The following is a 20907-nucleotide window of genomic DNA, read 5'->3' as shown; positions in this document are numbered from 1 at the left end:
TTTGGAGGTAAGAGTAGTATCCAAAATTTAATTTTAAAAAATAAAACAAAAAAATAAAATGATTAATAAATAGGATTTAAGCAATTGAGAGTTTGATTGCGGAAAAATTCCAAGCTTCAATATATTGGGGTAAAAATCATTGCTTTCATCGTTATCCGACCAGTTGCTTCGAGGTTTTTCCTCCCATCTCCTTTGTCGCTAGTTTTGGAACGGAAATCACGAAATGAAATCATGAGAACATTTTCCCTTCTGAATTTTTATTTGGAAAAATGAACCACCTTTTGTATTTAGAACACAGGCGTGAATGGAGGAGATTGTGATTCAGAATGAGGGCGGAATAGTGTTCGAGGCATAACATTTATGAAATTATGATGCCCATTTGTCAATTCATGTAAAAAATAGCAAAATAGGACACTAATGAAATACTTCTAATTTATGCTATATTTGTAGTTGGCCGTTAATCAATCCTCCATTTGGATTGGATAATGAAACAATCCCATCTTCTCCTCAACACTAGAGAATTTCCTTCCAAAAACGTATCGATTTATCGGTCCCACAGGAAATGAAGGCTGACTCTGTTGGTGAGTGCTCGAGCCACCGAGGTGCACCGACATGGTTCGAAGGCCACCTTGCTACTCTCTCTGCTGTCAAAGCATCCCATATAACAATCTGCAAACATTTAAATCTTATTCAGATTCAAAACATAGGCTAGCAAAGGACATCAATGTCAGCTCTCAGAAGTGAAAACAAAAGCAGGATCAACCTCATTGCTTGGTTCGTCTATTGATAGCACAAACTCCTCAGTATCATTGAAGACAGCCTGTTCAAAAAAATTTATTGAATGTCAGATGGAAATGTAAACAATTTGTTCATCAAATCTTGCCATTACAATTTTGAGTATTTTCTAAAGAGATATTTGGCTCTTTATTTTAATAAGCTTTGGTTTATTAAATCCAGGGTTAAAAATTGTGTTTAGATTGACTAGAGAAAATCATTTACAATGATGTAGGTTCTGTTTGGATTGTGCCTAGATTTATGAAACCTAAAGAATTAGAAAACGTAGCATGAGATAAAGCAAAGCAGGCGTAGAACTAATTTTTGTCTGTCTAAATTCACGATGGAAAGATGTGTATTTGAATGTCCCTGGCGAAGAAATTATTTTTATTATTCTTGTTTTGAATTATTTGTAAGCGTTTGGACCAACTTGTTTACATATCTGTTATTCTCACGAGACAACTATCTGAGCCCACTAGATTTGGTTATCAAAGAAACTTGTAAGATATTAAATAAGATGGGTGGCTACCATAACTTGAACTCATTCTCTTCGAGCCCTTTATCATTTTTATGGCCCTTATTGACCGTGTTTTCAATTACATTCCGATTTGAGTTCCAGCTATGGTAAATCTCCAAAGTGAAAAAAGCTTTTGGAAATGAAACCAAACCTGACACCTCAATTGCATATGAGTAGCTCCAACATATTGTTTGACCAATCTCCCCGTCCCCACGTCCCAAAGCTTTACACTCGAGTCCTTTCCACAAGAGAGAACATACCTGAGATATCCATGATTGAGTCATTAAACAAAACTCCAATAAACCAATAAAAAGATCAATAAGATTTTTTAAGAGCTGTAGAGGCAAGTAACAAAATCATATACATTTGAGTAAGCCAATAGTCTGAAAGTCAATCAATCAAATGACAGATTGAACATTTCAACAGAAACTTCCATGTACTTGGAAAAGCCATTATGATTGTTGCAAGCTCACCTTTCATCCTTTGTAAATTTTGCACTGGTTGCCTCCGCTGTGCCATGTGCATTAACAATGGAGCGAAGACATTTTGCACTCACACCATCCCATAAACGAACTGCACCGTCTTTTGAAGCAGTGACATACATACTGCCTGTTGCTGAATACCTGACCTGTATAATCAATAAGCATGAACTGTGAGTTCTATCTACATCTAATAGGATTTGGATTGTTGAGAATTTGAAAAATGAAGTTCATAGCACCTGATTTATGGCTCCATTATTTCCTATTTCTGGAACATTTGCAGATAGAAAACACTGAAAAGTATTGACATCGTATAGGTGGGCAATCGGATGATCCGTTCCTGAAGTCATTTGTACAAGCAAAGCCAAAACCGAGCTGTTAGTTTTGGTAGGTGGATAGCTAGCTTAACTCGCCCTCTATTGCAATATTCATTCCTTTTTACTCCTCTTAAAAGAGGGGAGGTTATGGAGGGGTGCCCGTACATGTTCATTTAATTAGCAAAAGAAGTAAAAAAATCATGAAATGGGAGGAAAGCTTGGTTATAGAACTCAAGTTTATAATGCATTCTAATTTAATTTTAATAACAAAGACCAGTACTTGCATGCTTTTCAAATATCAAAATGCAAAGAACAGCTATCACTTGATGAAAAGGAAGAAGATGATACCTGCTAAGAGATAATCTCCTGAAGGATGAAGAGATATAGAACGCACGTTATGGGTATCCTTAATGACAAACAGAGGCAAAAGGAAGAATTCAAGAGAATGCCTTCTAAAGTAAAAGAAGTAAAATTTGCTGAAGGATTTGAACGCTGCAGCCAAATGTACAATAAGATACAAGCAAAACCTGGATAACTCTAAATGCTTTCTTTAGAAATGTGACCTAATAGGATCTTGTTAAATGAAACAGAAGAATCAAGCATATACAGATTATCAATTAAAGAATTGGTAGCAATAAGCTTGGAATCTTGAAAAAGACTAATTTTATTATTTCTAAAAGAACAAGTAAAACCAAATTTGTCCAAACTAGAAATAGAAATTAAATGACGATACACCAAAAGTTTCATTCAAATCCAAATAATAACTAGTTTTTAAACGTAATCTAAAATTCTCAATAGCTTCAATTGAAACTGCTTTGCTATTGCCCACATATATGAATCTTTCAGCATCACTTGGCAGCTGACTCCACAGGCAACTCTACATTGATATACTTATGCGAGTAGTGGCACCAGAATCTACCCATCAAGTATCTATAGGTACATAAGCTAAATTAACTTCACAACAGACCAAAGTAAGAAGTTTACCCTTCTTTACACGTCACTTGGTGTAGTTGGAACAATCTTTCTTGAAGTTACCTTCCTTTTTATAGAAAAAACAAGCATTTTCAGTAGTCTGTTTCTTGCTCTTATTCTTCTGAGATGTCTTTTCTACAGCACCCGTAGATTTCCTTTTCTTCTTATCACGAGAGTCAGTTGCCAAATGAGCACTTTCTGTCCTTTCTCTTTCAATCATATATTCTTCTTGCTGCAATGTGAGATAAGCTTGTTAATACTCCATTTATCCTCCTGAGTATTATAACTTATCTTAGACTGAGTGAATTGTGCAGGAAGAGAGGTAAGTACCAAATGTACATGTAAATTTTCATTTATCTTGATATCAAGTGTTTTTAATTTATCTGCGAGATTGGATATTTTTATAATGTACTCCCTTATGTTCCCATTGCCTTTATACCTCATGGAAGTTAAAGAAGTCAAAAGACTATTTGCTTCCCCTTTTTTATTTTTAGCAAAATATTTCTCAAATTAAGCAAAGAGCTTATTGGCAATTTCACTTTCCGTGATAGAGTCCCGAAAAGACTCCGGAATGGAGTGCCTAATGATCATCAGGTACATGAGATTTGATCGTTCCCACTTCTCTATATTAGCCGTATTTGGTTGTTCCTTAGTAGAAGTAGGTTTTTCAATCCTTAATGCAAGGTCCAAATCTATACACCCAAGAAATATCTCTAAGCTTTCCTTCAAAATCTTGAAGTTCAATCCATTCAACTTAGGGATTTACTCAATTTTCCATATATTTGAGTAAAGACCAATTGAAATAATAAATCACAAAATATATACTTACAATTAAAATATAACAAAATAGGTGGACCCATTTTACAAATACCTAACACAATATTGATGTCCTTTGGGAAAGATACCGACTGTAAATGGTACTGAATGTAGTAATCAAAGTACTGACAATAAAACTCTATAAAAAAATAATATTTCTTTGGATCGACTATTTTTTGAGTAATCCGTATAATTGTCACATACTCATTACCACTACCCGTAATTTGGCCAAATAATTATCTTCCTTTGGGCCGATAATTATTCGTATAAATTAATAAATATGCATATCTTATATTTTAACATTAAACTAATCTAGATAACAAATGCTACTTCAGTAACATATTATTTTGACCAATTCAATCCAAAATATAAGACACGATAATGTACAAAAATAATAAAAAATGACCACCAAATAGTCTTCACCAAATTTCACCCAATAATTACATACACATAATACAATTTGAATATCACCAAATATCATCAATCAAATTTAAATTTAAATTCATCAAAATATCAATCAAATTTAAATTTAATCTACAACATGATCAATTAATCTTGAATCCAGAGCATGATTACTCAAATTTAAACTTAAAACCACAAGCTGAGTAATCAATTTAACTTACGGCAATACTTTCACTCAAATTAAAATCGAATTGATTCATTCTAGATTGGAAAAAAATGGATTGATTACTTATTAATCAAAACTATTAACAATCAATTTAAAAAAAAAAAGGTAAATCCAATACAAATATTGAATTAGATTCAACACTAGCAATAAAGCATACTGCTAAAAAAAAAAAGAAAAAAAAAAATTAAACCCCCACTGCACAGATGGTGAACCGGTGAGACCGAATTTCCAAACAATGCACCCATCAATTGGATTCTATCGAAATCGACGAAACATTTTCTAATGGCTGAAATCCACAAAACCACAGTAGAATTCCATATTCACATGAGTATCACCGGCGGAGGTTGGGAAATCGGTGCAGTGCACCCTTCTTTATTTTAAAATTCTTAAATTCTTCAAATTTCATTACGAAAAATAGAATCAAGATCAATCTAAACGAATATAAACCAATAATTTAATATGAAAATCATGGTCTCATACCATTTGTTTAGTATAAATATTTAAAATTTATATTAAATAGATTTAACTCTAGAATCATTCATGCCAAATTGTCAAGAATATATACGTATCGGATTCTATTGAAAGATTGACGATGGTTCTAAAGTAGCTATTGCCTTAGTTGGATCTCTCTAGATCGGTTTCAAGAAAGACAAGAAAGATGCTATTTTGGTATATTGGAAACCATAGTCCTGAGATCTCTTTATATACTAGTTCAATTAGGGTTCCTATTAAACCCTAATTAATTGGAATGAGCTTCTATCTATTAACTTCATAAGTCTAATAGGTCTTGCTACGTTGATTCCCCTCCCGCCTATCTTCTTTCTCCATGGTCTTCATATGTTGTTAACAACTGGAAGTTAAATGTGGATACGACCTGATCAAACGGAAAAGGAAGGAAGGGGGATTGGGTTGGATTGTTCGGGACCATAACAGTTGTGTGATCCTAGGGGGTTCCAAAGTTGATTTTGATGAGGTGGAGCGTCGACATGCTTGAAGTTGAAGCTCTTGTGGAAGGGTTGTGTGTCGTTACCAACTCGAATCTGCCTCTCGAGGTGGAGTTTGATGCTTTGGAAATTATGAAACTTTTTAATTGAGAAGATGTTGGTTTTTTTACCTTTAATCTCAAATTAATTAATTAATTAATATTTTGATGATAATAAATCTACTTTATTTATTAACCGTTTGAGTGTTTGGAAGTGCCTATTGTGTAGAGATTGAAACCAAGGTTCCAACACATTTTGAATCACTTAAATCAGAGCTCAAACGAAGATATAGCTGAAAGAAGCTTAATGAAAAAAATTCGAGTTGATATCTTCATGCTATATCTTCATAGCGATGTTATAGCTTCATGTTGGCAGGAGGAGTTGTATCCTAGAAAAGTGTTAAACAAACACTGATGGCTTCTTCTCCCATGGTTGCGGAGTTGTACGTTATGAGGCATATAATCATGGAATATGGTTGCAAATTTTTGTCACTAAGCTATAGATAGTGGTTGACATAGAAAGACCACTAAAATTATTTTGTGACAATAAGTCGGCAGTGATGCATTTCAACAACAACAAAAGCAATACGAAGTCCATGAAGTTTCTGGTTATTAAAGAAAGGGTTCAAAATGGTCAAATTTCGATAGAACACATAGGAACAAATCTATGGTGGCAGATCTATTGACTAAAGATTTACCACCTAAAGTTTTTCATGAGCATGTTGCTCAGATGCGTGTTAGTCACTTTTCTGATTTCATGGTTTAGTGGGAGTTTGTTATTGAGGATGTTCTTTTGACCTTATTTTGTTTATTTTCTATATAGAATAAAGTCAATGGTTTATATTTTATTATCTGACTTGTTTATCATGCATGCGGTTTAGCAAATGCGATTAAGCATAAAGTTTTTAAGAATGATCTCACTAAGGAATTTGGATCAGTTGGAAACAGGTATGATCTTATAGATCACTTTGCATGTAGTTTCCATGCTATCCATCCATACTTGATCTATGTCATTGAATGTATTGAAATTGGTGATCAAGAAATGTTTAGTTACAAGAGTAGTGACAAAAGCCATCTTGATTTCGTGCTAATACAGGAGATGGATCGATTGAATCGAAGTAGAATTCTATTATTGAAATAACTTGTTTATGCACGCTTAACGTTTATGTGATTTAATTATATAAGGTACACAGACATAGCCCAAGTGGAAGATTGTTAGACGTTTTTAAACAATAATACTATGGACTATATATGTGGATTAGTAATTTATCACATTAGGTTATTTTATGGGCTATTTTATTAGATTTGGTCATATTATGTAATCTAATTAATTAAGGTTCTAGATTCCTAATTGAGTATGGTCTTAATGGGTAGAAGCACATTCGTTAATTAGGGTTTAATGAGAACACTAATTAAACTAGTATATAAAGAGACGTAGGACTATGGTCCCCAATATATCAAAACAGTACACAACCAATCTAAAGAGAGATCTCACTAAGGTCATTCGGAGTTTTGGATGAGGAAGAGAATAGCCAGTTTAGAACCATGATCAATCTTTCATGAATAATCCTATGATTAATGTATTTAATATAGATTTAAAGTTTTCATGTTAACAAGACCAGCATCCTCCCTTGAAACACTGGAACAAATATGAATCTCCAGAATCATACAAATGAGAATCAATATAATCGTCCTGAACTCCCTTTATGAACCAAATCTCATTTCTCTAAGTTTAAGAGGCTGCATAGGATTAACATCACTCACTCCAATTGTCTCGAAGCCTCCTAGTAATAAGAACATTACCCGAAGGGTAAAAAGGTTAAATATTTGTAGAAAACTTACACTCCTATATACCTTTAGTCGGTGAAAATTCCTTTTGATAGATGTAACAATTATAGTTGATTCAAAATCTTCCAACATGCATGTTTGGTTCTCGGTTTGCCCTATTTCCCATAAGGCCCCTCCATAGGAGTCTAATAAGCATAAACTTCTTGAAGGGTATTTACGAAATTTCATATGATAATGGGCCGCTGATAATCGAAGCCAAGCCCAGCCCAGCCCGGCCCAGAGATTAGTCGTACAGAAATTCAAAACGGTCGGTTTCTTTCAGCCGATGCGTCGGTTAATTTAATTCAGTTTTATGCAAATCATTTTTTCTCGATTCGGAAATCAAATTCTGCCACCGTCCCTCCCAAATTTCTCTGTTTCTTCTCAGAAATTTCAAAATCTCAGTCTACATAAACACTCTCTTTTTCTAATCTTCGTACGTTTTTTCAAATTTGACCTTCACTGTTAGGGCTTCTTGCGTTTCTGGGATTTTTTTTTGTTTTGTTTTTGCAGTCGGGATTGCGACAATCTGTCTACAGAAATGTCGGCTTCGACCGTCTCGATAACGGCGAATCCGGCGGCGCGGAGGAGGCCGGTTTTGGCCTCGGAGAGGAAAGGGGCAAGTATTGAATTGTTGGCCACTGATGGCGTTAACCCTCTTTCGAATACTGCTACTGTCGGGACTGGTGGTGCCGCCGATGATAAAGTCGCCGGTGGAAATGGTAGGGATATGAGTCATCATTCGATTAGGGGTGAGGTTGTTCTCGAGCGGTCTTCTAGGGATCCACTTCAGATCAAGAAAGCTGTTGCGAATTCTACCATCTCCCCGCGGCGGAGTAGAAAGGTACTTACGAAGGCCGAGAAGCCTCGATGGGTCACCATTCTTAGTGTCTTTACGAAGAATTTTGTTCTTTTGTTGGTTCTTTTGGGATTGGCTCAAATGATTAGGAAATTAGCCCTTAAGTCTGGTGAAGGAGCGGTGGGAAATCAGATGGGGTTTTCGGAAGTGGAGGGGCGGATTGCGGAAGTTGAAGCACTCTTGAAGACTACTAGTAAGATGTTTCAGGTTCAAGTGGAGGTTGTTGATCGGAAGATTGAGAATGAGGTTGGGGGATTGAGAAGGGAAGTTAACAAGAAGATTGAGGAGAAAACTGCTGATCTTGATAGCGGTTTGAAGAAGCTGCAGAACAAGGGGGAAGATTTGGAAAGGTCTTTGAGCGAGTTGAAGGCTGGGGATTGGTTGTCAAAGCAAGAATTTGATAAGATTTATGAGGAATTGAAGAAGGCCAAAAACGGTGAATTTGATGAGCGATTTTCGAATTTGGATGATATAAGGGCATTTGCAAGGGAGATGATTGAGAAGGAGATTGAGAAACATGCGGCTGATGGGCTTGGTAGAGTGGATTATGCTCTTGCTTCTGGTGGGGCAATGGTTGTAAAGCATTCGGATCCGCATAGAGGAAGAACAAGTAATTGGTTTTCGAGAAGTGTGAGGAATGGGGTTCACAGTGATGCGGATAAGCTGCTGAAACCTAGCTTTGGGGAGCCTGGGCAGTGCTTCCCCTTGAAAGGAAGTAGTGGGTTCGTTCAAATTAAGCTGCGGACTGCAATTGTTCCAGAAGCTATTACTTTGGAGCATGTTGCCAAGGTGATATTTTTATTGCTTCTTAGAATTGTTTGCTGTGTGAAGCTTTTGTTTTAAAGTCCAAATACGTGTTTCTATTCAGTAAATTTTTATATTTGACAATCGCTGAAGTATGAATGAGCACTTATTAGTGGGTACTAACCGGGCTTTGATTAAAAAACATACAAATTGGATTGTATCCCATGGGTTGTGAAGAAAACCATGAATGTTTTTGGGAGTTATAAATGCATCATTTACCTTCTCTTCTTAGTTATGTTGGGGCCTTCAGGTGGTACTATTTTAGTAGGAAACTTAGGAAGGAGAAATAGATTTGTAGATTTGTAGACACCTTGATTGGATGAGTGTTGCAGACTTGCAGACTTGCAGTGTAGTAGTGTAATGTAATTTCCGGCTTCTTCATGAGTGTCACTGACTATCGAATTTTGAATTTTTTTTTTTTTCTGATAGATATATTGGACTGCTCGTCCCCTTCCATTTCCACGACCTTTTTCTTTACTGAAACGAGTTCTATAATACAGACCATCATAGTTAAAATGAGGGCAGAATATAGTCATCGGATATGTTTTGTTCAAAACTGGGACTAAGGAGACATATTTTCTAAACAATGAGTGTGAAATCTGTATTCGGTATCTGCACACTATTGCCTTATACCATTCCTTTTGTTTTTATGATTGTTTTTAAGTGCTAAAAACTTATTTAGATCCGTAAAAGGTTAACCGCATGGAAGAAAAGTCTCTTTTCCAAAGCTGGTAAGCTAACTCTGGTTAAATCGGTGCTTAGTGGTGTGCCTATATATTACCTTTCCCTGTTTTGGGCTCGTAGCTCGGTTTATAAGAGCCTTGAAAAGTTTATGAGAGATTTTTTTTGAGAAGGGGTGGATAAAGGGAAGGGCTCTCATTTGGTTAGTTGGGAGATTGTTGGGCTATCCATTAACCAAGGAGGGTTGGAGATTGGTAATTTAAGGATTAGAAATAAAGCTCTATTGGCCAAATGGCTTTGGCGTTTTGCCCTTGAGCCCGAATACTTATGACGTAGGATTATTGCGAGTAAGCATGGCAACCATCCCTTTGATTGGGTGGAGAAAGGGGTTAAAGGCACACACCAAATTCGTGGAAAGATATTTCGCTTGAGTTTCCCCCTTTGTCTCATTTGGTCCGTTGTATCATGGGGATGGCAAAGAGACGTATTTCTGGAAAGATCAGTAGTCCTTCATCCGCTGCTTTTCCTCACCTTTATCATTTATCCTCCTTAAAAAATTGGTCGGTCTTTGATTTCTTGGTTTGGTTTGGGAACTTCGTGTCTTTTTCTTTCGGGTTTTGTTGTAATTTATCGATCCAATAGGGAAACAATAGAGGTTACCTCTTTTCTTTCTTTACTGGATGAGTATACCTTTAGGGAGGGGAGGAGGGGAGTAGGGGTGTTCGTATTTGGAGTCTTAGCCCTAGTGAAGGCTTTTCTTGCAGGTCCTTTTTTAGGATGTTTTTGGACCCTTCCCCTGCTAGGAATTCAGTGTTTGATGTGGTTTGGAGGATTTAGATTCCAAAGAAAATTAGATTCTTTACTTGGCAAGTTTTGCTTAGTCAGGTGAACACTTTATATAGGCTTGCTAGGAAGATGACTTCGTTAATGGGATCTTTCTGTTGTATTCTTTGTTGGAAGGCGGAGGAAGACCCAAATCATCTCCATTGGGACTGTCAGTATGCTCGGGTTGTGTGGAATTACTTTCTGCAGGAGTTCGATGTGCAAATTGCTCGTCAGAGGGATCTGCATGTTATGATTGGGGAGTTCCTCCTCCATCCACCTTTCAGAGAGAAAGGCCGCTTTTTTGTGGTTTGCTGGGGTGTATGTTGTGTTGTGGGACATTTGGGGGGCGAGGAACAATAGAGTGTTTAGAGGTAGGGATAGGGACCCCTGCAAGATTTGGTCCTTAGTGAGATTTCATGTGTTGCTTTGGGCTTTGGCATGAAGGTCTTTTGTAATTATTCTCTTGGAAACATCTTACCTAGTTGGAATCCCCTTCTTTTAGAAGGGGTGTTTTTGTGGGCTTGGTTTGTTTTGTTTGCCCATGTATTCTTTCATTTTTTTTCTCAATGAAAGTTGTTGATTTCATTCAAAAAAAAAAAAAAATCATTTATGTTTATCAATGCAGTAGACTCAATTTTTATTGAATATGTAAATTGAGCTCTTAAATTTGATTTTTATTTAGTTCTGAAATTTTCCCATCTTATCAATATTATTTTAATTTTCTGATATTAAATTAATTTAAGTGACCCGTATCCACTAAAGATTGATGTCATGCCCTCAAGAAGTGTTTTCTAGCCATTGCGCTTGGGACAAGTTAGGTTGCATGTTCTTATATTAATCTTCGTGTGATATATATCGGAAAGGATGACCTTGGTGGTAGGTGGTCGACTTTATAGTCATTTTGAGATTGGAGGTAGAGAAGGTTTGAAAATATTTGGAGTTGGAGAGGGCAGCTTTCTTTTCTTATGTTTGTGTTATACAAGACATACTTCCAGAAATCTATTCTGAAGGGGGGTGATGAAGATTGAAGATAGGGTATCTTCTAGTTCTTTTTACTAGCCCAATATAAACTTCAAAATACTCTTCAATGGTGTGTCTAAGAAAAGGAAAATACTAAAGAATATCCTTGACTAAAACTCCAACATTGCCATAGACCTCTAAAGTTTTTCAAGGAGAATTTCAAAACATTATTTGCCTCCTCTGAATTCATAACTCCCAAGTTGTGGCATACTACATTTTTAAGAGACTTTCGCTAGTCCCTCAACGTGTAGCCAAAAAGAAACCGAACAAATTACCTTGTGCAGTCTGTTGATTGCAGTTGCACCAGTAATAGTCAAAAGGCTAAAGAAACCACCCTCCAAACTGCTTGGAGAAGTCACATACCTAGAGAAATTCTTGGTCCCAGGTACTCTTCCTTCTTTAATCTTTATACAAAGGCCTAATGATTGGGAGATAAGGATATGTTTTGCATTATCTTCTGGAATGAGATCGAGAGTATTTCTCTTTCCATGGTTTAAGATTTACATCTTTATTTGAATATTTAATATCCACAGTTTATAGAAAGAAACCACTCAATCAGCTGCCTTGGTAATGCTTGAGTGTGATTGTAATTCCTATCCCTCTAGATTAGCTTTAATTTAGTTGGTTTTATTTTGTTCTGTTCTTGTTCTTGTTCTTGTTCTTGTTCTTGTTCTTGTCTTTTATTTTATTTTATTTTATTTTTTGTTGGAAATATGAGAAGCAGAAATATGCTTTCATTCAAAAGGGCATCAGTTGAAGAAACAACCGAGGGACAAAGGGATAAGGATCCCTTTTCCTCAAGGATAGTTGGAGTAATTACAAAAGAAGAAAAAAAAACTTTTGTTGGACACTCCAATCGGAGGCTGTAAACAGTACGAGTTTACAAAAATAGGCTAGAGAAGTATTCTTATCTACTCTTGAATTTCTTTCCTTCCATATCTGCCAAAGGATGGCCCTTGATAGATTAATCCAACGCACTTTTTCTTTGTCTCTGAACCACCATTCAGATAAAGGTTATTCCATCAATGCAGCAGGAGATGAGAGAGAGATCGTTACTTCTACTACACATTACACAAACCTGGGAAAAATGCAAGGAATAGGATTTCTTTTCTGAATTTTGCCCATAGTGTTGGTGCTTCTAAAGGATGTTGTCCACATAAAGAAATTTACCTTTTTGGGGCATTTCCTTCCCAAATCACAGGTGGTACAGTTCTTTATCCAGAATCCTTCTTTCTCTTGAAGGGCTATCAAAACCAACCTCACTGAGAAAATACCCTATATATCCAACTTCCGAAGCAAAAAGACATCCACTTAAGAATGTGCTGGTTCCAACAAGTTGGTTTTGTTTCTTTCAAAGTATGAACTTTATGGAAATCAATCAAGGAGAAAGAGAAAATCAGCATAAGATTCTTATCCAGTTGAGTTTGCATGGGATCAAAGACCTTTGAAACCTGGGTTATTTACCAAATCTCCAATTGTAGCTTCTACATCAAGAGTTCGTGCTTCCTCTTCTTCTTTGAATCCTACCGGAGCAACCCTTATTCCATTGCAGCTCTACCCATGTTACATTATGAGTTCTCATGTCTCTAAACCATCTTCGATTGAAAATGAAAGCCTGCACTCCTGTTTTGGTGAGATTTGACGATTCAATTTTCTTTGGTAAGAAATCGAGCTTTCATTGAAAAAAAATTAGAATAACAAGGGCATATAAAAAACAAGCCAACAGAAAAAAAGGGACCCCACGAAGTAACTACTGAAAAAGACTTCAATCCAATAAAATCAAACCAAGATCATAATTACAAAAAGGTCAAGTGACCAACACCCACAGGGAGGTATTAAACCTCACCACCTCCCAAACGTCTCCACACGACCTCTCGACCTGTCTGAAAGGTCCTATTATTACTCTCCAGCCAAATACCCCATGAGATGGCAATGAGGCTAGTGTGCCACAAGACTGCGCCCTTATCACGAGAAGGTTGAGCTCCTCTTCACTGTGGTGAAACAACCTCTATTCCAAACCCATGAACTATAAAGTACGAAGACTCCATTTTAGGAGGATATGTTTGGGGAACTTCTTGGACACGTCAAGAAAATTTTTTTAAAGAGAAAATAATCTAACCTTTTATGTTGGACCCAAATTTGAAGCCCAAATCAATTATATTTAAAACTAAGATTTAAAAAATATGGAGAAGATAAAAAACATAAACATAAAAAATTGAAGTTAGAAACCTAAACGTTTCATCTCCTACAATTGTTAATTAACTTGACGTTTTAAGGTTTTTTTTTTTTTTAGTAGAGTGTATTTAGTATTTTATATTAAATTTATATATATCCTAAAAAAATAAAAAGAGTGTATCCCCAACATGTCAATGTCTGCATCCTAGTTCTTTTTTTTTTTTAAATTGGCGTATCGCTGTGTCTTGTCCATGTCCATGTCTTGTCTCGTGTCTGTGCCCATGAAAACCCAAATGAGTTCAACCAACAAGCCCAAAGAGACTAAGCAAACTGGCGATCCCTCAACAGATGAAGGAGATCCTCTCCCTGATGCTTGCAGAGAATGCACCACTGTGGGAAAAACACCAAATAAGAGTGACGCTGGATATGGTCTATATTGTTGGCTCTCCCATGTAAATTTGCCACACAAAAAGTTGTACCTTCCCAGGAACTTGCAAGTCAGAATGTTTTATTTAAAAATAATTTACTTTCATGGAACTTGCAAGTCTCAAGTCGCTTCACTGTTGTATGTGTACTGTGTGAATGGAAGTGGAATTTTGAAAAGGCATTATTCTGTCAACAAATAGGTCACTTTTTGTCCAGTGGACTAGGTTCTATTGGTGGGTGGCGAATATTCCTTTGGGACTTATTCAAGAGGTTGCTACTTCCTAGTCTAAAAGCTCTTCACCTACTTCCATTATTTATACACAAACACTTTCTCTATCTCTTTCTTTTTATTTTATTTTATTTTATTATTTATTTTTCCAAATATCACAACTATGGGCAGTGACTTTAAATTGGAGAACATAGTACTGTCGTTGGCTGGTTTTCCTGTCAAATGACTAAATCCTCCGCTCTCCCATGAGTGTAAATCCTAATGCTTCAATGGATTGTGATATTATTGGGAGGAGTTGGAGCAAGAAAGTAGGCTAGATGCATTTCTGATCATTCAAGTAATGGCATATGCGCTTTTGTTGGGAAGCTAGTTTTTCCAAAGCGGTTCCCATTAATTGAATCAAAGTTTAGTTGTTCTTAGTAATGGTGGTAACTGGTAAGCTGTCTCGACTTTTCCCCTTCTTTCCTGCCCAAGAGTACAAGGTGCATATTGAATGTATTGACAATAGAAAGAAAAAAATGGTGCAAAGATTAGGACAAATGGCTTCTGAAGTGCCCCGTTTGGTAACCATTTGGTTTTTTGTTTTTAGTTTTTGAAAATTTACAAACACCTCTTTCTTCTTATGTTTTCAAAAACCATGTCAAGTTTTGAAAGCTAAAAAAAAGTAATTTTTAAAAACTTATTTTTGTTTGTGAAATTTGGCTAAGAATTCAACTCTTTTACTCAAGAAAGATGAAAACTATTGTAAGAAATTGTGAAGAAATAGGCTTAATTTTCAAAAACTAAAAACAAAAAACTAAGACTTCGTTTGGTACCATTTTGTTTTTGGTTTTTGTTTTTTAAAATTAAGCATACATCATCTACATTTCTTACCATGATTTGCATTTTTCTTAAGTACGATTTTTTTTAAGTTCTAAAATTTTGGCTAGGTTTTTTAAACCATTGGTGATAAGTAGATAAAAAGGGAAGAAATTTGAAAGTGGAAGTAGTGTCTATAGGCTTAATTTTAAAAAACAAAATGGTTACCAAACGAGACCTAAATAGTTATCCAAAGGGCCTAAAGCTTTAATGGTGCAAATGATTGAGTCGGATAGCTTCCCAAGTTTTAAGACAGGATATATAGCATTTGATAGTGTGTTGACTATTTGGATTGAATTTTACTTTGCCAGCTTCTTCTCTGGCTGATTAAATTTGTATTTCGTGTTAACATACGAGTCTCTGATTTTAGCTATATGTATTATCAGTTCCATACCACCGTGCAATTTCTTGCTTCTTTTCCATCTGGATTTGGTTTACCTTACCATTTTTCACCAATATGGCTTCACAATTGACTTTTCTGGAACAGAGTGTGGCATATGATAGATCAAGCGCACCTAAGGATTGCAGGGTATCTGGATGGTTTCAAGGGGACGATGCAAATTCTGCTGCCGATGCTGAGAAGATGTTCCTCTTGGCCGAGTTTACATATGACCTCAAGAAGAGCAATGCCCAGACATTCGACGTAGTGGAGACACCAGGCTCTGGTCTCGTTGACATGATCCGATTAGATTTCTCATCCAACCATGGTAGCACATCTCATACTTGCATCTATCGTGTGAGGGTTCACGGTCACGAACCGTATTCTGTTTCTATGATGGCGACACAGTCATGATGGATGGGCTGCAGCCAAGCAGCCAAGCAGCCAAGCTTGTATTGGGTTCCAACTTCCAAGTTTGTATTATCCTTGTAACTGTTACATTCCCTGTCCTTATTCTTTATTTAGAACCATAGCCCTCACACTTAGAATCTTTTGGTTAGTGGGCACAGGTGTTGTTTCCTACTTTTAACTTCATCTTCTTTCTTTTTCCTCTTAAGGCATTGTAAACAGATGGAATTTGTGGGGTTATGAATTTTTTTTTACTGTGCAGTGCAGGCCTGTTTGATTCCTAAAGCTTCTCAAAGTCCTATTCAAAGGTGAGCTCTAAATTCTATTCTCTCTCTCTTTCTCTTGACTATTTATGATTAGAGAACATTATATGTTTGAAATTAAGAACATTATATGCCAACAAGAGCGTAGCTCAACTGGCATGATGTTCATACTATGAACCTCGTGGTTTGAGATTCGATTTTCCCCTCCACACTTAAATTACAATACCTCTTTAAAAAAAAAAAAAAAAAAAAGATGAAGAAGATTGTTAAGTATTATGGGAAACGATGATGGGTTAAGCTTTTGAAATAACCTTTTCAAAAAGTATATTGTAATCATGGCTAGATAAAAGTTCCAAAAACCTTTTAAAGAGTAGCCCCTAATAAACAAGCTTACTTTTTAAAAGTGTTGAATGAAATGAAAAATTGTTGCCTAATATGGATCTTTTGAATCCTTGGTAAATAATCCATTATAGGAAATTGTTCATAGCTAGCATATAAAGTTGATGATTGTAAGAATATTTAAATTAAATTGCACAAAATACTTGAATCTTTTTCAAGTTTGAGAAGTTTAATTTTTACCATTGAATTTTAAAATTTGTTCCAAAATATCTTTATTTCAATTGGAATGCATATGTACTACTAGTTATAACTATTCAAAAAGGTAATAATTGTTGTACAATTTATTTCATTTCAATAAATTTCAGATAAATCATTTCATCTTTAGTACTCTTGGGATAGGGGGATTCGAATCACAGATTTCATAGTTACCAACACATTTAGATACCAATTGAATTATATTCGGTTTGGCTCAGTTAATTATTTGTACAATCAATTCTTATGCAACAATTGTCACATTAATTTATATAAATGATGTCGTAAATAATGTCATGTATGTCTTTCTACTTCTACATATTGGTTGTCGTGTCAATTTCATTTTATTCATACCTAAATACTTTTCAAAAAAAAAAAAATAATAAACAAACTTATAAATTGTAAGGCGACAATTTTTTATAGAAGTATTGATGTATTTTGTTTTACTTTTTTCTTAGTTTGATGACACCCACTAAGTCAAGTTCTTGGAGATGAAAGTCAGTTTGAAATTGTGTTAAAAGGGAAGTGGAGTTGAGAATCTGTTAGTAGAGATTGAGTCAATCATAAAAAATATTCTTATTTTAAACAAACTTTATACATCAAACAATTATGTAAGCAACTAATTTTAAACATACTTTATATATCAAACACTTTTGTAATCAACTAATTTTTGTGTAAGTTAAAGCATCAACTTTAGGCTACACATCTGCAAAACTTGCCCCAAAAAAGGTATTCTCATAGATCAAAGAATCTCATTCATTGGGTTTTGTTGGCCATTAAAAAGAGCTTATTATACTGTTTTCAAACATTCTCATAAATAGTTGGAACATATGTAGAGGACCACATTTTTCTTTGATGAATAGAATAATAAAGAACAAAAAAAAAATCTTGAGAAATGTGGTGAGAGTGGTTTCTTTCTAAGCAAAGAAGAACAAACAAAGAAACACATAACCTTTCTCACAAAACAAATAAATAAAAACACTCTTTGCCCTAACTAGTTGAAGGGAAAAAACAAAGGTAAATTGCAAACATAATCACTGAAGTACGGTGGTACTTGTATTTACATTCTCAAGCTTTCAATCGTAAAAATTGGACCCTCAAACTTATACGAGTGATAAAATGGAATCTCAAAAACTTACGTGAATGTAGAAATTATTACCATTGTATAAGTTTAAAGGTTAAATTTCGGGGCCTTTTCGAAAATTAAAAAAAAAAAAAGGAAAATTATTTACACAAAATAGCAAAATTTTAATATTCTTTGATAGAGGTTTATAGACTCTAATAAAAACCTATTAGTATTTATCAATGATAGAAATTGCTAGCTATCAGTATCTATCAATGTTTTTTTTTTTTTTTTTTTTTTGCTATTTCTGTAAATAGTTTGACAATTTTTCTATTTATGAAAACTTTCCTTAAATTTTTACCATTTTGGGGTTCAATTTTTATAACTATCGTAAGTCTGAAGGTTCAATTTTAACACTTGTAAAAGTTTAGAGACTCAATTTTTACAATTGAAAGTGAGAGTATAATAACAAGTACCATCATACTTCAAGTAGTTTTTGTAATTAAAAAAGTTTTATGCTCATCCCCTTTATTTAAGGATCTATGAATGTTTTTCTTTTCTTTAGCTTGTGAATGAGGCAAACATTAACCCAACATTTGGTTCCCCTCATGTTTTTGCTTCTTAATTATTATATAATTATCTCTTTGGGTTGGGACCATCTTATAGTTATTATTATTCTATCTTTTTTCCATTCTTCTCAACTTTTAATTTTTTTTTCTTTTTAATTAAGATTCTTTCCCATTTTTCACTTTAATTTGTTCTAGAATAATTTAAAGATGATGATGATGAAATGGGTAGATGGGATATGACAATGTTTATATTTCTCTTTTGAAGAAGAATAAGGTTAATTTGTTTATAAATTACTAGTGAGAAAATAATGGGGTTTGTCAACTTTCCACTAGAAAAAGCAATTAAAAAAAAAAACACTTAATAAGACAAGAATAAGAACATTTTTTTTATCCTTAACTATAGAATTTCAAGGTTCTATGAGATAAAAATGTGCTTCTTTTTTTAAAGTCATTATTATTGGTTTTTTTTTTTTAAATCCTTTGCTTCTTACTTCAATTGGTTCCCATTTTCATTATTGAGAATGTGTTTGACAACTAATAGTTTGCTTTCTTTACTTCTTATAGTACAAAATAGGTTATGTGTTTAATGATGTTTCTTATTTTTAGTTTTATGTTTTTTCCATACATATTTAAGAAGGGTTGTAGGGACTAGATATATAAAATGATTCTCACATCTCTCATTTGTCCTTTAGTTTTTGGTTTTTTTTTTTATTTTAAAAATTGTACCTATTTTTTCGTCATTTTCTTACCATGATGTTTATTTTGAACTTTAATTTTTAAGGTTTAGAGTTTATATTTCTAAAAGTTTTTAAATGCTCTTGAAAGATTGATAACCAGGGTAACAAAAAAAAAATCAATAAGTGGAAGTAGTGTTATAAATCTAATTTTAAAAAACGAAAAACCAAACAATAATCTATTAGTGGTTCGTAAACAAACTTTTGGTTTTGTTTAAATTTTTTATTTAAAAATTATTATCAAGTAATTTGTGAAAGTTCAAAAATTATTAAATATTGTAAAGCTAAAAAAGAGCTATTGAATATTGTACTAAATAAAATTGTCCTTACTAAAAATATAACAAAACAAATAATTATTCTTCTAGGAAGAACAACTTTAATTGTTCTAAGAAATTAGAAAGGTCCTTCATAAAAATAAATCAACATATACCAATAAAATAGATTTAAATTCCATTGTAGTCTCTTAATTTTTATATTTACTTTCAAATATTTTATTTTAGCCTTTTAAAAATGAAATTTCAGATTGCATTTAATTTAACATATATGTATGATATGACATGAACTTGAATTCTAAGTTATATGTTTCGAGTTGGACATCAAATCAACAAGTGACATAAAATTTGTGTTAAATGCAATAGAAAAATATGATATTAATGATTAAATTATGTAATCATCAATAGATTAAACATTAATTATTATTTTAAAGATCCATCATTTAATTCTCTAACTGAAAAAAATATATATATAGAATTGTGAAAATTTAGATGTTGGAAAGGTATAAACATGGGAAACATGATAATAATTGAAAGCAATAAAAAATAATATGTTTGTTATTTTGTTTTCTTAGAAAACTAGTTTTAAAATAGCTCTCATTCAACAAATCCCTGAATTTCTTCCTTCTTGTTAATATTAATTTTAAAAAATGATTAATTTTGTCCATTCTAAAAGATAATAAACAAAATTTTCTTTTTTGTATTTTTTTTTTTAAAAAAACAAATATAAGCACAAGGAAAATACAATATCAAACCGACCTTAATTTTCAATGAATAAGTTATAATCTAACCAAATAGATTGAAATATGGTTGTTAGGAGTACATAGATTGGATTGGATTGGAATTCGGGTTGGTCGAGTTGACTACCCAAATGGCCCGAATAAGGTCTCCAAGTTGGGTTGGGTTGTCGAATTATTTATTTTCTTTTTCTTTTTGTATTAACTTAAAATACTTAAATTTGTATACAACACATACTAATAATTAAAATTTCATAAAACCCAAATGTTAGATATCAAAATTCAAAATATCTATTACAAATTTCATACAAACATCATAAAAATATATATGAGGTATAATATTATGAGTTATAATATATATATTTTTAACAATATTAGAATTCGGACTAGGCTGGGTCAATCCGAATTTTTAAAAGTGTGACCCGAATTCAACTCAACCCGAGAAGAACATAAAAAATTTAATCCAAACCAAAATTAAAACAAACCTAACCAAATTCTTACGACTTGAGTTGAATAATCTGAATTGTTTGGATTATCGGTGATTTGAATATTCATGATGGCTGTCTATTAAATTACAGTAATATTTATTCATCAATCTCCAGTTGGAGCCAAAATAATAATAATCCAAAGAGAAAAATACAAAGAAAGTTTCTGTTTATTATTATTATTATGAGTTTTGAAAAAAGAGAAAAGGCAAGCCAT

The 20907-nt window shown here is 33.8% G+C and overlaps 2 protein-coding genes across 2 annotated transcripts; one reads left to right on the top strand and one right to left on the bottom strand.

Moving 5' to 3' along the window:
- Positions 1 to 254: 254 nt before the first annotated feature.
- Positions 255 to 3503, bottom strand: LOC120076203 (cleavage stimulation factor subunit 50-like). The gene is made up of 8 exons (XM_039029969.1): positions 3390 to 3503; positions 2615 to 2650; positions 2436 to 2493; positions 2010 to 2110; positions 1765 to 1919; positions 1443 to 1551; positions 764 to 820; positions 255 to 669 (listed from the first exon to the last, which is right to left on the bottom strand). The coding sequence occupies exons 1-8, from the start codon at positions 3501 to 3503 to the stop codon at positions 514 to 516; spliced, it is 786 nt and encodes a 261-aa protein (XP_038885897.1). The 3' UTR covers positions 255 to 513.
- Positions 3504 to 7602: 4099 nt separating this feature from the next.
- Positions 7603 to 16296, top strand: LOC120074967 (SUN domain-containing protein 1-like). The gene is made up of 2 exons (XM_039028088.1): positions 7603 to 8960; positions 15677 to 16296. The coding sequence occupies exons 1-2, from the start codon at positions 7854 to 7856 to the stop codon at positions 15980 to 15982; spliced, it is 1413 nt and encodes a 470-aa protein (XP_038884016.1). The 5' UTR covers positions 7603 to 7853; the 3' UTR covers positions 15983 to 16296.
- Positions 16297 to 20907: the final 4611 nt, after the last annotated feature.

The sequence above is a fragment of the Benincasa hispida genome, chromosome 4 (genome assembly GCF_009727055.1).
Source record: "Benincasa hispida cultivar B227 chromosome 4, ASM972705v1, whole genome shotgun sequence".
Classification (NCBI taxonomy): domain Eukaryota; kingdom Viridiplantae; phylum Streptophyta; class Magnoliopsida; order Cucurbitales; family Cucurbitaceae; genus Benincasa; species Benincasa hispida.
This window is presented reverse-complemented; position numbering and strand designations above follow the sequence as displayed.

Bases quoted from the DNA above. Each gene is read 5' to 3' on its own strand.
- LOC120076203 (XM_039029969.1), bottom strand. From the start codon at position 3,503: ATGAGGTATAAAGGCAATGGGAACATAAGGGAGTACATTATAAAAATA. The intron at 2,651-3,389 runs GTACTTACCTCT...AGATCCTATTAG, and splicing joins AAAATTTACATGTACATTTG to GTCACATTTCTAAAGAAAGC. The intron at 2,494-2,614 runs GTTTTGCTTGTA...TTTGTCATTAAG, and splicing joins AAGCATTTAGAGTTATCCAG to GATACCCATAACGTGCGTTC.
- LOC120074967 (XM_039028088.1), top strand. From the start codon at position 7,854: ATGTCGGCTTCGACCGTCTCGATAACGGCGAATCCGGCGGCGCGGAGG. The intron at 8,961-15,676 runs GTGATATTTTTA...TTTCTGGAACAG, and splicing joins CTTTGGAGCATGTTGCCAAG to AGTGTGGCATATGATAGATC.